The sequence below is a fragment of the Notechis scutatus genome, chromosome 1, assembly GCF_049901735.1.
Source record: "Notechis scutatus isolate UNSWTSFEM ecotype Mainland chromosome 1, rNotScu1.2, whole genome shotgun sequence".
Lineage (NCBI taxonomy): Eukaryota > Metazoa > Chordata > Lepidosauria > Squamata > Elapidae > Notechis > Notechis scutatus.
Window position 1 is genome coordinate 105,110,931 of NC_142009.1, and position 15,722 is coordinate 105,126,652.

At 36.8% G+C, this 15,722-nt stretch overlaps 1 protein-coding gene across 1 annotated transcript; it reads left to right on the forward strand.

Annotated features, from left to right (window-relative positions):
* Positions 1 to 3,113: 3,113 nt before the first annotated feature.
* Positions 3,114 to 14,143, forward strand: ZBTB24 (zinc finger and BTB domain containing 24). The gene is made up of 7 exons (XM_026666660.2): positions 3,114 to 3,223; positions 5,554 to 6,522; positions 7,918 to 8,085; positions 9,733 to 9,816; positions 10,730 to 10,813; positions 11,575 to 11,656; positions 12,451 to 14,143. The coding sequence occupies exons 1-7, from the start codon at positions 3,160 to 3,162 to the stop codon at positions 13,202 to 13,204; spliced, it is 2,205 nt and encodes a 734-aa protein (XP_026522445.2). The 5' UTR covers positions 3,114 to 3,159; the 3' UTR covers positions 13,205 to 14,143.
* The last annotated feature ends 1,579 nt before the right edge of the window (positions 14,144 to 15,722 follow it).

A 15,722-nucleotide genomic window follows, 5' to 3' on the forward strand; every position in this document is an offset into this window, starting at 1 on the left:
ATACATTGCAATGTCCTACCTGTCAATGAATACTTCAGCTTCAACCATAACAACACAAGAGCACACAATAGATACAAACTCAAAGTTAACCGCACCAAACTTGATTGCAGGAAATACGACTTCAGCAATAGAGTGGTCAATGTCTGGAATACTCTACCCGACTCTGTAGTTTCTTCCCCAAACCCCAAAAACTTTAACCTTAGACTGTCTACTATTGACCTCACCCCTTTCCTAAGAGGTCTGTAGGGGGTGTGCATAAGCGCACCAACATGCCTACCGTCCCTGTCCTATTGTTTCTCTTATTCTTCTTTTATTTTTCTTATATGTACCCATTTCATGTATTCACAACTATGTATACACTTATACTTATTATCTTGTAAACAATTGGCAAATCAAATAAATAAATAAATAAAACAAGGACTTCCGGTTTGCGAGGCAGGGATTTGTGATCCAGCGTGATCCCTGCCGAGCTCACTGCCAAGGTTCCCCCGATCCATTTGGATCTGGGGGATATAGCTGCCCTGCAGGGGCAGCTGAAGATAGGGGGGATCTGGAAAGGGGATAAGGGGTGTCGCAGACCCCCTCCCTAGCCAGCAAAAACCCCTTTTCCCGAGGCGGAGGAGCGGCGGTCAGCAATGGCCGCCATGAAGAAACCTGCAAACAGATAAGATTGTGCAGGAGGAAGAAAATCGGGGAAATCGTGAGAGTTGTTTCTGGACCGGGATAAAGTTGCCAAGGGATAAGAAAGTTTCCTGGGGCTTGAAAATTGCTACGGAGAAGTTGCTACATTGTTTCCAGAGAGAGTTACAAGCGGCGCACAGAATTCTAAAAGGGAAAGTTTTTTGTTTTTTTTCCTTCACTCTCCTTCCTAACGTGACAGCGGATGGAACAAGAGAAATCTGAAAATCTAGGTAATTAAATACTGAAGAGATAAGGATTTCTGAATGATTATTTTTTTAAAAAGACTTTTAAAAAAATTTTTTTGCTGTGAGTGGGAAGGGAGAGGGAAAAATTGGATTGGAATTTGAAAATAAGGAGAAGACTGCCTGGATTTTTAAAGAGCCATAAATACTAACAAGGCTTCTGAAAGATATATATTAAATGGAACTTTGTGATCAAACTCCAATCCCAGAAAGAGAAAGTGAAGGAGAAAGTGCTTAAAAGAATTAACCTACTTGGATTGCTTGGTGATTTTACCACTTTTGAGAATTATCTCTGATTAAAAGCACTTGGGTGGTTGCTTGGGAAAACTTTTTCTCTTTATAATGGCATTACTTGTGGACAGATTGAAACTTTTATATCAAAAATATGAAAAAGAAAAGCAAGAAGGGAAGGACATTTTTGATACTCTTTTTCAGTATTTAGAAATGGCGGTCTACACTTATGTAAAATTGAATGGACAACAGGACGACTGGGACAAAGAAGAAGCCATTTTTTGATGAACAAGTGACTTTGGCTGGGGAAGGAAAGGAGAAAGAGAAAAAGGAAAAAGAGACTTTAAGACCTATAAAAGCAATCAAAAAAGAGAAAAACGAGATGAAAAAGAGATATTATGTTAGAAGACAACAGAAAGGAGGAAAGCAGAGAAAAAGGGAGGTGGAGAGGCAAAGGGGTAAAGAGGACAGAGAGAAGAATAAGCAAGGGAGAAAGGGGACGAGAAGCCTCAATAGTAGAGAGCAAGATGTAAAGAAACAAAGGTTTTTTAGAGATAATGGGTAAACTTTATTGATAAAGGGATTCTAAAGGTACATAAGATTGTTTTTTAGTGAAACTTGTCTTAAGGGGAACATTTTATGAAATAAGGATTTGAGATATGATGTGGGGGGGGGAATAATTGTGGAAAATATAAGCATTCCCAAAAGGCATGTTATTTAATTGAAATGGATAAAATGGTTAAGATATAAAGGAGTTGGAGAGAAAGATACAAATGAATGTCAATATTAATTAGATTGTGTTATTTCAGTGGAATTTTTTTTTTTTTTGAAAGAAGATTTGAAGTAGGAGAAGCAGGAATACCTTAATGAAATAATGATTTAAAATATGTGATGTGGGGGGGAATAATTATGGAAAGTAGGTGCTCCCACAAAAGTATGTTAATTAATTGAAAAGTAATGTGCTAAGTGTTTATGATATAAAAGAATATGAATATTAATGAATAGATTAGTATTGGTATTGATAATATTGTATAATTTTAGAATGTACCAAATAGAATCCCAATGTAAGTTAGGTATTTTATATTAAGTATTATAAATGTAGGGGAAAGAGGTAAAGGCGTCATACTCCAATTAGTGTACAGGAGAAGCTTTTTTTTTTAAAGAAGAAAGATAAATCGATAGCTGGAAATAAACAGACAAAGAATAATAAATATTATGATTTGAATTGAGATGAGATAAATAAAATAAAATTAAGAGAATCTAAGAGAGAAGAAGCTATATAAAAATTGAAAATGGTAATAAGATATGGAATGGCATATAAAATGAATATGAATTTGAGTTGGTGTCTGTACAAAGAGTTTTTGACCCGGGATTAAGCAACTTTCAGAAAAGATGTTTTTTTTTAATGTTTATATGTTTTGTGTTCTTATGTGTTTATGTTTGAATGAGCTAATAAAACCTTGGAGAAAGGTTAGAAAAGGACAATGGAGAGAAAGATAGAAGAAAATAAAGCAAGTTAGAAAGGGAAAATATGTGATTGTAAGGAAATGTATTAATGTTGTAAAACTTTCAAATAATTTTTAGAAATTTTTAGAAAAAAGGTTTTATGTTTATCTTGTATGTTTTGTATGCTTTTAAAAATTAATAAAATTTGTTTAAAAAAAAAAAAAGACAAAACAAGAACGTCCAGTTGCCTCCTTGGGAAAAAAAAAAAAAAAAAAAGCACCTTTGCGATTGTGATTTTCACCTGCTGGGAAATCCGAATCGGCACACCGGCTCCACCGATCCCAGAACACGCCGGTTTAGACAGAGGACCATCCGACCCACCACCCACCACCACCGCTCGTCGCTTAAGGGCAACGAACCCGCAACCGTCCTAACTACCTTCTTCCTACGCCCGAACTCCATCCCCACTCCCTGTCGTGCTTCTGCCTGCTCCCCCCCGTAATCCCCGCCCTCGTCTTGTGACCTCACTTCCGGTATACGCGCTTGCCGCTTCCGGCGTATGCCTTTGCTGGCTTCAACCGCCTTGCCGCGGGGCTCTCTATTTGCAGCTTTCGCAGTCGAGGGTGAGTCCGGCTTCGTGGCTGAGGGTTGTTTTTTCCCCCTCTTCCTCCCCTCTTCCCCCCGCCCGGACGGCTAATAGGTTATCCAGAGAAAGATCCTCCCCCTCCTCTCCTCCGTCGACAGTTATTAGACGAACGGCGCGATAGAGGCTTTGGGGGGGTTCCAACTCTTCCTCTCTTTACGGACTATAGGATGGCCGGGATTTCTGCCGCATTTAGCCCACTACCGATTGCTTATTTGGGGTAAATGGGGGTTAGGTTGGCAAATAACGATCGTCGGAAGGACGGAACTTCCGATGAGGGTTGGAGAGGGAGAAATTCACTACCCCGAAACCTCGTATTTATACAGTTGGATGAGATGGAGAGCGAGGGGAAAAAGGGTCACCTGTTGAATTTCGCTCGCAGCTTGTGAAAGCCAGGAAAGTTCTGGCGGGAGGAAAATAAATAAATAAAAAATAAAACGGGCATCGCGGTTTTTCATCCCTTTCTCTCCCTCTGCCTTGTCTTGCTTTGCAATCTTGATTCCCCTTTTGTTTTAAATAGGAGGGCAAAGGGAAGGGGGCATAACAGGCAGATCTGGCTTTGAAAGACCAGTCATTTTTAGGGGGGGGGAGAGGGGGTTTGCCCTTATTTTTCTCTAATCGGATCTTTTTTTTTTGCTTCCGCAAAAGCTTTGGGGGAAAAAGTGACGGGAATTGTCTCATTATAGAAAAGGAAATTTATTGTTATTATTGGTGTATCCGTGAAATCACACACTGTGGAATCTAAGCTGGAAGGGAAAGTATGGTATAGAGTAAATGGTTGCATGTAGCGTGATACATGCTTTTAAATGTTCTTAGGGAGGAAATAAAAGTCATTTAAAAAAAAAATACATAAATATAAATAAAAAATAAAAAGTAAAAAACATATTAAAACTTATGAAAAAAGTATCCCAATTGAACATGTTAAACTAAGGTAGTACAAATCACAGAAGAATAAACAATGCATTAAATCAATATTGAAAATTACTGTTCAATTAGAAATATGATTCTGTGGAAAAGTTGGATATGGCACAATACTATACGCATTATCTAAGAGAAAAGCCTGTTCTTAATGGAACGAGTAGTCTGTAAATATCCTGTTTAGTTTAAACTTTCAAAAAATATTGGAAAACATACATACTTCTATGACAGGCCCAATGAAAGATTTCTTAAGTGGTTTTAGAAAAAATGGCTACATCAGCATTTATTTGAAAAAAAAATAGATTTCTGTCTGAGGCTCAGTTGGCCTTAGATTATTATAAGTGCTTCTTATGTCAGCGTTACTGGCCAGTAATACTGTGCAAATCCTTCTAAAGAGTCACTGCAATAGACAGGAATCTGAATAAAGCACTTTGCTTCAAAACAATAAAATAGCCACACCTTTTCCCAGATATGTGGAAAAAGCCAACAGCAGCATACAGAGCAATCATGTAAACATGGGAAAAGATACAGCTACAATACTGAAACAAAGAGAGGGGCTCTTTGTACATTGTAACAACACTGGCCAGTTTCCTATTGATCAGAACATGTATAATCATTCCCATGTGTTAAAAAGAACAAAAAACAGATCTGGACAATCTTGCAAGTTTGAGGTGCATGACTGCTAAATTTGAGATTTCAATTTTGTTTTTTAAAAATGAGCTTGAACGTGTATAGTTTCTCACTAGATCACATTTTTCTTTACTTATTTCCAATAATGCTTAAAAAAAAACCTACTTTCCTATCTGAATTCTGCCTTTGTTGATTTGAAAGAACTGGTATTCACAGATATATACATAGGAATAAATCCTGAGGTCAACTTATAATTGCCAATCTTATTCTATGGCTGACTCCACTAATTAGGTGCTTCCATAAGTTTAAAATAAAGAGGTGAAATGTATGGCTGCTTTCCCACCATTGCCATTTCCCTTGGAGTCGCCCCACTTTTCCAAAGCAGAGTTTCTAGGAGTAAGGCATTACAAAAAATAGATGACAAATTCATGGCAATTGCCTTCTTCTTTCAAACTTTGGAGGATCTTGTCATAGGGTTCTACTTTTTGTTATGTTGATATCAATGTTTATTCTATTTTTAAAGCTATTTAATTATTGACTTAATTAACTATTAAAACTAAGTTGGTGTTTAAATGAGGCCCTTATTTAGGATGCTGAATTCAGAATTATATTGGCTAGCCTGAATAACTCGGAAAGTTGGCGGTTTTGTGACATTGCGTAGTGCCGTTCAAATAGCAAATGTCCCTTGTACTTAAATAAGTATTTTCCATTTGTGTTGGAGCACTTTGAATCTTAGTTTCTTTTTTTCCCCTTTGTCTTTAGCAATAATGGATGAAGTTGTATCTAACTCTTCAGAGAAACTTATAGCAATCCACTCCAAGGTTCACAGAGACACTATCCTGATTAAATTTGAGGAACAGAGAAAAAAAGATTTTTTGTGTGACATCACTTTAATTGTAGAAAATGTTCAGTTTAGAGCCCATAAGGCATTACTTGCTGCCAGCAGTGAATATTTCTCCATGATGTTTGTTGAAGAGGGCGAGATTGGTCAATCGATCTACATGCTGGAAGGGATGGTGGCAGATGCTTTTGGTGTGCTATTGGAATTTATTTACACAGGCTGCCTACAAGCTAGTGAAAAAAGTATAGAACAAATTTTAGCAACTGCTCATCTCCTCAAAGTGAATGATCTAGTTAGAGCGTATACAGAGCAAGAGAGGAACTGCAGCTTAACAAACACATTATCTGGAATTTCTAATGGTGAAACCCCAATAGCTGTCTTAGCAAAGAACAAGAAAAGTGAAGACCCACCAAAGCGAAAGCGTGGAAGACCAAGAAAAGTAAAGAACATCCAGGAAGAAAAACTGGACTCCCTTTCATCAGAAGATGTGCAATTAAAAGAGAACAACTCAGTACATAATAAGCAAAATTTTATAAAGCGGGAGGCTGTGGTAGAAGACAGAAACACCAATGAACTCATTCCTGTAAGTGTAGAGGGAAGAGAAATATGTAGGACAGAAGCTGTGGTCACTGTCTCAACAGAAAAGGATGAGAACTATGATCCTAAGTGCCAAAATACACAGATCACTCAGAGTCGTTATAGCAAACGTAGGATACGGCGGTCAATCAAGTTAAAAGATTATAAACTTATTGGTGATGAAGAAGACAGTGGGCTGTCAAAAAGGGCCAATGGCAGAAGAAAACGTACTGGTTCTGAAGTTGAGTGCAAAGACTGTGGGAAAGTCTTTAAATATAATCATTTTTTAGCTATACACCGAAGAAGTCATACAGGTCAGTTCTCTTTTCAGTCTTAGGGGAAAATATTATATGCAATCTACATATGCAAAACTGTGATTGAAAGATTAATATAATGTATAAAGGATTAATTAATATATGGAAAAATGAATAAATCAAAAAAAAATATTTTTAAAGGTATATGGCCACTTGTATTTTATAAAATAACCTAGATGGCTTACTATCAGATATATAAGTAATAAAATACATAAGGTTAAAAAATATTACACACCACCAAACACCATAGCACTTATTAGGTTTCCTGAGTAGTGCTCCTGGTTCCTGTTTGCCATTTTTTCTCTGGAAATACCTTCCTACTCCCACACTATTCATGATGAATGTATTCATGATAACTGTGATCATGATTTATCACTTATATCTTTTATGCGCACTGAGAGCTTATGCACCGAAGATGAATTCCTTGTGTGTTCAATCACACTTGGCCATTAAAGAATTCTATTCTATTCTATTGATAGGGTGTTCATCCCAAATTGTATAGCTAAAAGTCTATAGAGATCCTCAGCCATCCAGGTCATGATTGTCCCAAAGGTGCTTTTTTAGGACTTTCTTGTTTTTTCCTTGTCTGCAAGGAATAAAAATCCTTCCATTCCCTACTTTCCTGTCAGAGCTAAAGAAGCTTCTTGGATGAGAAGCAACACATCTTCAAAAGAAAAAACAAGAAAGTCCAGTTGCCTCCTGAAAAAGCACCTTTGGGATTGCTAAGTGCTATTGCTATCTTCACCTGCTGGGAAATCCAAATCGGCACACCGGATCCTCCAATCCCAGAACACGCCGACTTGTCCTAAAATCCTCAAGTGAATGATGGGAGACTATCTCTGTGCATCTACTCATGGATTCACATGAGTAATTAGCTTATGTAGTTCTGCGTTGTAAATTAGGAATCCCTGTGGTTCTACATTTCAATACAGCCTCCAAAAAGGAACACTTTTGTTTTCTTAGTTTGTCTGTCTTCCTTTGTTTAAGACACCAGCATAGAAGCGAGACGAGGGGTCTAGTATCAACTTAGGCCTGAAGCCAGCTGGGTGACTTGGGCAAGTGAATCTCTCTCAGCCTAACCCACCTTATAGGATTGTTGTGGCAAAAATGGGAGAAGGAAAGAATAATTAGCTATCTTCCTGGACTACAGCTATTTATATAATTCAGCCGAATATAAAGTTGGGTGTTCCTAGAATTAAAATTATTAAAATTGCCCTTTTGTATAAACAATCACTTTACCATCAACATTGCTGCCTTTGTAGTATTTTCAAACTGTAGTGGTATTGAAAAATTACTTCGGCTTTAAATTAAATGATGCACATTGTTATTTCAAGCATTGCTCCATCTGCTTGAAATGTCTGTTTCCCATTCACAGTGCCCTACCTTTGTTTTCAGGAGAGCGCCCATTCAAATGCAGTGAGTGTGGCAAAGGCTTTTCCCAAAAGCACTCTCTCCAAGTCCACGAGCGGATGCACACTGGGGAACGTCCATATACTTGCACAGTTTGCAATAAGGCTTTAACCACAAAACATTCTCTCCTGGAACACATGAGTCTTCATACAGGTAAGATGAAAAGCCATTCACTAGGCTGAAATTGTAACGTGAAAATAATAATAATACCTGACTAGATTCGAATGAGCATACCTGCATTATTTCAGTAACAGAATGTTTTGACATTTCTGAGAACTCGTTTTAGGAATCGGAAATTATAGCTGATCCCAATATTTTATCCTTAGTGTCTGTGGTTTTTTTATATGATATATTTCTCTAGTTCATAGGGGCTACATTAATCCATAAGACTAGATCTTTCCATTCAATTATAGAAAGCTTTTTTATAGTTCCTGATTTCTCCCTGTGGAATAAATTCTATGTCACTTTCATGTTTATGGTAGAAGTCCCGAGTGTGTTTTTCTTTGAATAAGGTACAATGGATATAGCACCCATAATCCACTGGTATTCAAGGCCTTACTGCCATTCTTGTTCCAAGAACAAGACGAGAAATTCCTCCTCCATCTTCTAACTACTACATACTCTTAAAGTCAATTAACAGAGACAAGTAATAAGAATGTGGTAGTGGCTGCAGAAATGAGGTAAATAGAAATCTGCTTATCTAATGTTCTGTAAAATGAAAGTCCAGGTACAAAATGTGAAATACTATCAAGTAGTCCTGAGAAAATGTTTCATTTTCCAGTATTTGCTATTTCTGTAAATCCGTAAATCCTGTATTCATTCATAGTCCCTCTGATTTACATGAATGATGTCTCTGCCTGCTTAATAGCCTATAATTTTGGTATCCTCTTGTTTAGTTAATATGATTTTACTAAAGTACTTCATCTCATAAACTTGTGAAGTTACTCCATGGCTTCATCAGTGGCATTTCCGAGAGATAAGAGCCATGGTGGCACAGTGGTATTGTAGGCTACTTCTGCTGATTGCCGGCTGGCTGTCGGCAGTTCAATTTTCAGCAGCTCAAGGTTAACTCAGCCTTCCCTCCTTCTGAGGTCAGTAAAATGAGGACCCTGATTGTTGGGGGCAATATGCTCACTCTGTAAACCGCTTAGAGAGGGCTATAAAGCATTGTGAAGTGGTATATAAGTCTAAGTTCTATTGCTATTTCTTTTGCAGCCATTTGCCAGAGAGTTCATTAGTCTCAGCTTTTCTCCAGGTGGTTAATGATGGCAATTGTGACTGGAATTTTCATTGCTAAGCAATGTGGTCGTAAAGCGCAATGTAAAATGACTGCATCATTTAACAACAGCAGTTTTGGCACTTCCCAGTTGCCATCATTAAGTGAATCATCATAAGTTGATAAGCAAAGGCAACTTAGGTTAAGCCATTTGCAAGTTCCCGCCGGCTTTCCCACTTACTTTGTAGGAATCTGGTAAAGAAGGTTGCAAATGATGACCCTTGGATGCTTCTACTACTTGCTACTATGCTTTGTTGAATGGCATTTGAGAATTTATACAACCAGTCCATTCATCCTACCTGCGACCTTGATTTCAACCTTTTGTGGCAGTCCTGAGAACAGGGTTTGGGATGATACCCTACTTTGTAATGGGCAGGGTTCTTCTCAGAATTCCCTGCGCTCTGGAATATTTCAACTGAGTTGCTATGCAAGATCAGAATAAACTAGGTGTGATTTCACAGATGGCGGCTCAGATTACCATAAGTACAAATAAATAATTCTGTTTTCCCCCTCTTTCTTTTCAGGTCAGAAGGCTTTTACCTGCGACCAGTGTGGAAAATACTTCAGCCAGAGAAGGCAACTTAAAAGTCACTATAGAGTTCACACAGGTTTGATGAATTAAAGAATACTGCAAGTTGTTAGGAATGTTGAGGTTTTCTTGTAGTTTTAATTATGTATTCATAACCGATAGGTACATGTTTGTCTCCTGTGCATTTCATGAATGTTTTTGCACATTGTTAGTTCCATCTGATCATTTTGCAGAATTATTATATAAATAATGTGATAATACAGAAAATTAAAATATTCTGTGTTTGAGAAGTTGGGGATATCTTCTGCTGAAAATGCACAATTGAAAGGAAGCAATTCATAATAAGCTAAAAATTGTGAAGATACTGTGATTGATTGTAGAGATAGTAATGGGATAATTCCTGCATATGAAGAAGCAAGAAAAATAGAGTTGCTTGTGGAACAGTTGCTGTGGTGAATTCAGTTGCTTGTGGAACAGTTGCTGTGGTGCCAGTTCGCTTAACTTTGGCATTATTGTGTTCTAATACAAGCTTGTTTCATTAATGTAATAGTTTAGTTATTAAGATTATATTGAACAAAGTATAATCACAGATGTATTGATGAGCAACAACTAGAAGAATACAGAGACACGTGCAATAGGAGTCATCTGCTGATACAACAGTATCTGTTACCATAAGAGATTCCTCCTTCATCCCTCATACACCTCCCAAATCTGGTAGAAATTGGAGTACATGTGGAAGAAAAGTAGAGAAATCCACCATGCAAGCAGAAGTCATAGCATTTGATGGAACCGTTATCCCATGTTTTAATTTTCTAAATATTCTCTATAATGCTTACATCAATTGTGGCATTACTTTGGTTGCAGTTGTATTAGAATTGTAAACTTCATGCTTTTATTATTATTAGCCATCAACATGTTAAGATAAACATTATAAATGAAATAGACACACTTGGAGAAAAAATAATACTTTATTTTTCATTTTACAAAATCAGGCCATTCATTGCCAGAATGCATCCTCTGTCATCGTAAATTCATGGATACCGCTCAATTAAAGAAACATTTAAGAACACATACAGGTAATGCTGCTTTCTATTATTTTCTGAAAAAAGCTGGCAGTATATATAATTTAGGTAGGAACATTCAAGTAAGCAGCATTCATCTGTAGATAATAAATGAGCTTATAATGGAGTCTAATCTTTAACAATGAATCTATGTGGTGCTGAATCAATACTGTGCAACGTTTACAGTAAAAGAATTGGTAGGGGCTATTAAGGTCATGGACTATAGCTGCCATATTAGGCAGTCCTCTGGAGTTTTGCACCCAGTATGGGAGTCCTACTGCTGGTTTCAATCGGATACTTCAGTACATTCAGTGAAGGCCAACTTATTACCCTTGAATAATTGGTTTCCACTGTCAAAATTGCTGCTACTGTTCAATAATTTTTAGCTGGTAGGAAATAGAACTGATTTTTTATCAGAAGGCAAATGATTATGACTGAAAACCATGAGCAGATTATTAAAAAGAAATAAAATCAATATCCATTTTGTGTATAATTTTACATTAAAATATGAGTATATTTCATAATCTTTTCCCCCTAATTTTTTAGGGTAGGAGCATTTAAAGAAGACTGAAGAGAAAAACATTGTCCTCCAAAATTTTCTCAGTATTTTCTTGTATGTCCATATCTCTATTCATTATGTATTCACCCTAATAGCTATGAATTAGCATGAGATTTGGTTGTGACATTCATTAGAGTCTATACATAAGTCAGACTCTTTTAATTGTTCTTTAAATAAGAGATAATTACATACTATACTAATCAGCAAGTTTTTATAGGTGAAAAGCCATTTACTTGTGAAATCTGTGGCAAGTCATTTACAGCAAAAAGTTCTCTTCAGACCCATATCAGAATTCACAGGTATCTCCTTCCCTTTTTTTTCTTCGTGATTTTGTATGGAAACCAGTTTATAGGAAATATTTTGAGTGAGGCTATTAATACAATTTTATTATCTGCTGCAATTACAGATCATAGTTTGTAAATTCAGTTCATGTTGTGTTGTATGCTGACAATTTTAATTGTCTGCACCATGGGTAGACAACCTTTTGGCTTGCCTGGGCCACGTTGAGTGAAGAGAAATTGTCATAGCCTCATATATAAAATATATAACACAGTTTTGTAATATAAAAATCACATGTTAAAAATTTATGGTCTAGCTGGGCCTCATTACTAGCTGCCCAAGGCTACATGTGGCCTGTGGGCTGGTCATGCCTGGTCTATGCTATTGTGAATATTTAAACAAATTATTTTTAATCACTGGTGCACATTATATTTAGTCTTCAGTCCAAAGCTAATGAGCACTGTCACATTATTGAATATATATTGTCCAAAAAAAACCACCCCAATGACCTCTATTGGGTCCTGCTTTAAATGAACCAACTACGTTGAGGCATCATGAACAACAACAGGATTTTAGAGTGTTTCATTCTATCATACAGTAATGATTTATACTGCATGATAAGAAAGTAAGATGCCTTCCATTGACTTTATCACTTACCTGAGTAAGTGTACTTCATAGGAAGGGGGGGAGAGAGAATCCATCTGCCATTCAGTTTTAATGATGTGATATTTGAGTAATGCTTTGGATTTTTAATAACATCCATGCTTCGCAAAATATGGACATATGTGATCAAACCAGATGTCTTTTCTTTCAGAGGAGAAAAGCCATATTCATGTAGTATTTGTGGAAAATCCTTTTCCGATTCCAGCGCCAAAAGGAGACATTGTATCTTGCACACCGGCAAAAAACCTTTCTCTTGTTCAGAGTGTTGTGTGCAGTTTGCGCGTTTAGACAATTTGAAATCTCATTTGAAAATCCATATCAAAGAGAAACAGCTACAGGAAGCCAACGCTGCATCCAGCAGCAGCAGCACAGAGGACGTCAGGAACGTTCTTCAGCTGCAGCAGTATCAACTCTCTACCTCTGAACCCCAGGAGATCCAGCTGTTGGTGACAGATTCAGTGCACAACATAAACTTTGTGCCCAGCCATAATCAAGGCATTAGCGTTGTCACTTCAGATGATTCCCAAAATGTGATGACAGAGCACACAGGCAGCCTTACTCTTCTCACTCAGCCATCACAGCAGCTGCAGAACCTGCTGCTTTCAGGCCCAACAGAACCCACAGACCAGATTCAGAATATCAGCATTGTGAGTGACCCAATGGATTCTCCCCAGACTGAACAAATGCATGTCATCACGCTGTCCAAAGAAGCTCTGGAACATCTCCATGCCAATCAGAGTCAAGCAGATGTGCTTCAAATAGCTGCTGGAACACCACATCCAACCTCGCATCTGCAGATGGGCCAAGAGCCTAGCCAACAGTTTCGCGTTAGCCAAGATACAATTCTACCTCCTCAAATTAGCAAGGGACAGACCCAAACTGTACATATCTCCAATTCAGCATAACAGCCTCTAACTGTAGACCAGCCATCTGGAGACCGTCACACCGAAGGGCAGGCTTTTTAAAATACAGACTGATTTCCTTCTTAGATATATTTATTTATCAAGATGAAAGAAGATCCTTCATGTGAAATGCATTCTATACACAGTATTTAATTTCACATGCTGGTAACATGGATTGTTGGCTTAACGGCAATTGGTTTATGCATTTTTATTTTGCAGATTTATCCATTTAAATATATGTTGAAAGCATGGCTTTTAAACCAGTGTACTCATGCATTTTGCCTGAACTGCAATAAAATATTAAAAGAACATGGTACAAGCCTGCTTATACATTTTGCCATCTCATTTATTTCAGTGAGAAAGAACAATGCATGCTTAATTTTTCCACTGAAAATGATGGGATGTAAAATTGCCTCTGAATGGACGTACATTGTATATATTTAATAAGCCTATCAACTGATTATATAGTTTGGGTGAAACCAAGCTGATGTTTGGATTTTTTTAAAAAATGGATCAGTCTGTTTGTGTCAGTTAAGACTTTGTGCGAGTCAGTTTTATTAGAAGATTTCTACAAGCATAGGTAAACCAAGACTTGAGGAACTTTTGCAACTTTTTGCAAAAGTAAATTTATAATTTCAAAAGATAGAAAAAAATAAAAGTTACATCTCCAAACAGATGAGCATAGGCTCTCCTAAATAATGATAACAGGCTTAACAAACTATTGCCTTGTTTTGGTTATGTTTCCATTAGCTTTTTTTTTTTTTAATTTATGCACATCAGCTCAATGCTTGACTTCCCCAGACTTAACTGACACAAATCAATTCTGGTATTGGCTTATCAGAGCAAACATGGGCATTGTGATTTCTCCTTTCTCTGTACTTTTTATATTCTGGTGAATAAGCCGTATATATGCATTCCTATAATAAAAATTATAAAAAATGATTGTTTCCCATTATAGCTACAAGAACATTTGTAGTTCTAGTTTTTAAGCTAGAATCAAACTGACAGATAGAGTATAAAGGCTTTATGCTTGAGCCGATAAACCATTGACCAAAATCATTAGCCCTGAAGTAGTCTAGGAATAGAAAGAGAGACCAAACTTTCTCTTTAAGGAATTGCAGTGTGATGGACATCCATACTCAGATGTGCACTAACCCTTCCATTCTTCCTTTCCTCATACTGCATAAAGTACAATATGGATTCTACTGAATATTGGAAAGCTTCATTGTAATCAATGAACACTTGTTGGCAATGAAACCTTACAGATTACTTCAGCATCTGTAATGCAGAACAGGATGAAACGAAGGTGCTAAGAGTTTGTACATGGGAGAGAGGGTACCCATTCTTCCCTCGGTTAAGTTGATTGAGGTTTTTATCAATCTGTTGTTTTAAAAAGGTCAATGTCTTAAGACCAATTGAATGATCTAGTGAAGATAATTAACTATGAAGGTTTGCATATGGAAAAAAATATATATCAGGAGGGGAAAAAAATAACAAAAGATGTATAATAATTAAAAATAATTCTGCTCTAAATGATTAAATTGTGCCCTCAGCTAAACGTTTAAAATATAATGCTTCTTTATGTAAGACAAGGCTATAGTGCTTTTAAAATAAACACAATGCATACATTAATCCTTCTGGGAAAAATTTTTCTTCCACGATTTATCTGTGTGTTACAAACTTTTCCTTTTGTCAGAAATGTATTCCTTACAGGTCAAACCTATGCTTCTGCGGTATAAATAACAGCAAAGTACATATGCAATTGTTTATATATGTGTGTTTGTGTGTGTATGTATCTGTATGTGTATGTATATGTACACACACAAATATAATTGCAATAATCATATGTGCAAATATAAAAATATATTTCAACTGTTTCCCCATGTGCCCAAATGATAATTTGAGATTATATTTAAATGCTGTCACAAAATAGCAGCCATGATGGATATGACCTGTCACAAATACCCTATTAACAGTGACAAATTTTTGAGGATGCTTTCTAGGACTTCCTGTAGCCTTCCCAAATCATTCCCAGCACCCTTATTTTTCTGGGGTAAAGGTAGGCATATTTAAATACAAGGCTCTCACCATACCACAAGGTAACTTCCTGAAACATGTTTCTGTCTCAATTATTCCTGCATTTCATTTTCAGATCCTTTTGCATTTCAGTCAATTATTTGAGGCTGCTGGGGAGAATGAACCATATTTCTCTTCTCGGCTCAGTTTCCAGCTTCTACCTTTTGTTTATTTTTTGAAGAAAAACATTAACTAGCAGAAAAAGAGTGATTGAATAATTGCCCTGCCTATGTGTTCCCAAACCATGCCTCCATTAACCTGAATGTCAAATGTTGGTTGAGCAGTTATCAATAAATGTAAATTAGGGTTTGCCTCCCCATTCCTTACTGTAGGAACCAGTTTGGCTTTTGGGAGTTACCTCTAACTATCAATAAAAACAAAACTGATTTCCTGAATTGTAAACATATGTAGGATATCCTGTTTTACTTGGGAATACAGTACATTT

Excerpts from the sequence above, each read along its gene's own strand:
- ZBTB24 (XM_026666660.2), top strand. The coding sequence starts at position 3,160 with ATGCCTTTGCTGGCTTCAACCGCCTTGCCGCGGGGCTCTCTATTTGCA. Across the intron at positions 6,523-7,917 it reads ACACCGAAGAAGTCATACAG|GAGAGCGCCCATTCAAATGC; the intron begins GTCAGTTCTCTT and ends CTTTGTTTTCAG. Across the intron at positions 9,817-10,729 it reads TCACTATAGAGTTCACACAG|GCCATTCATTGCCAGAATGC; the intron begins GTTTGATGAATT and ends TTACAAAATCAG.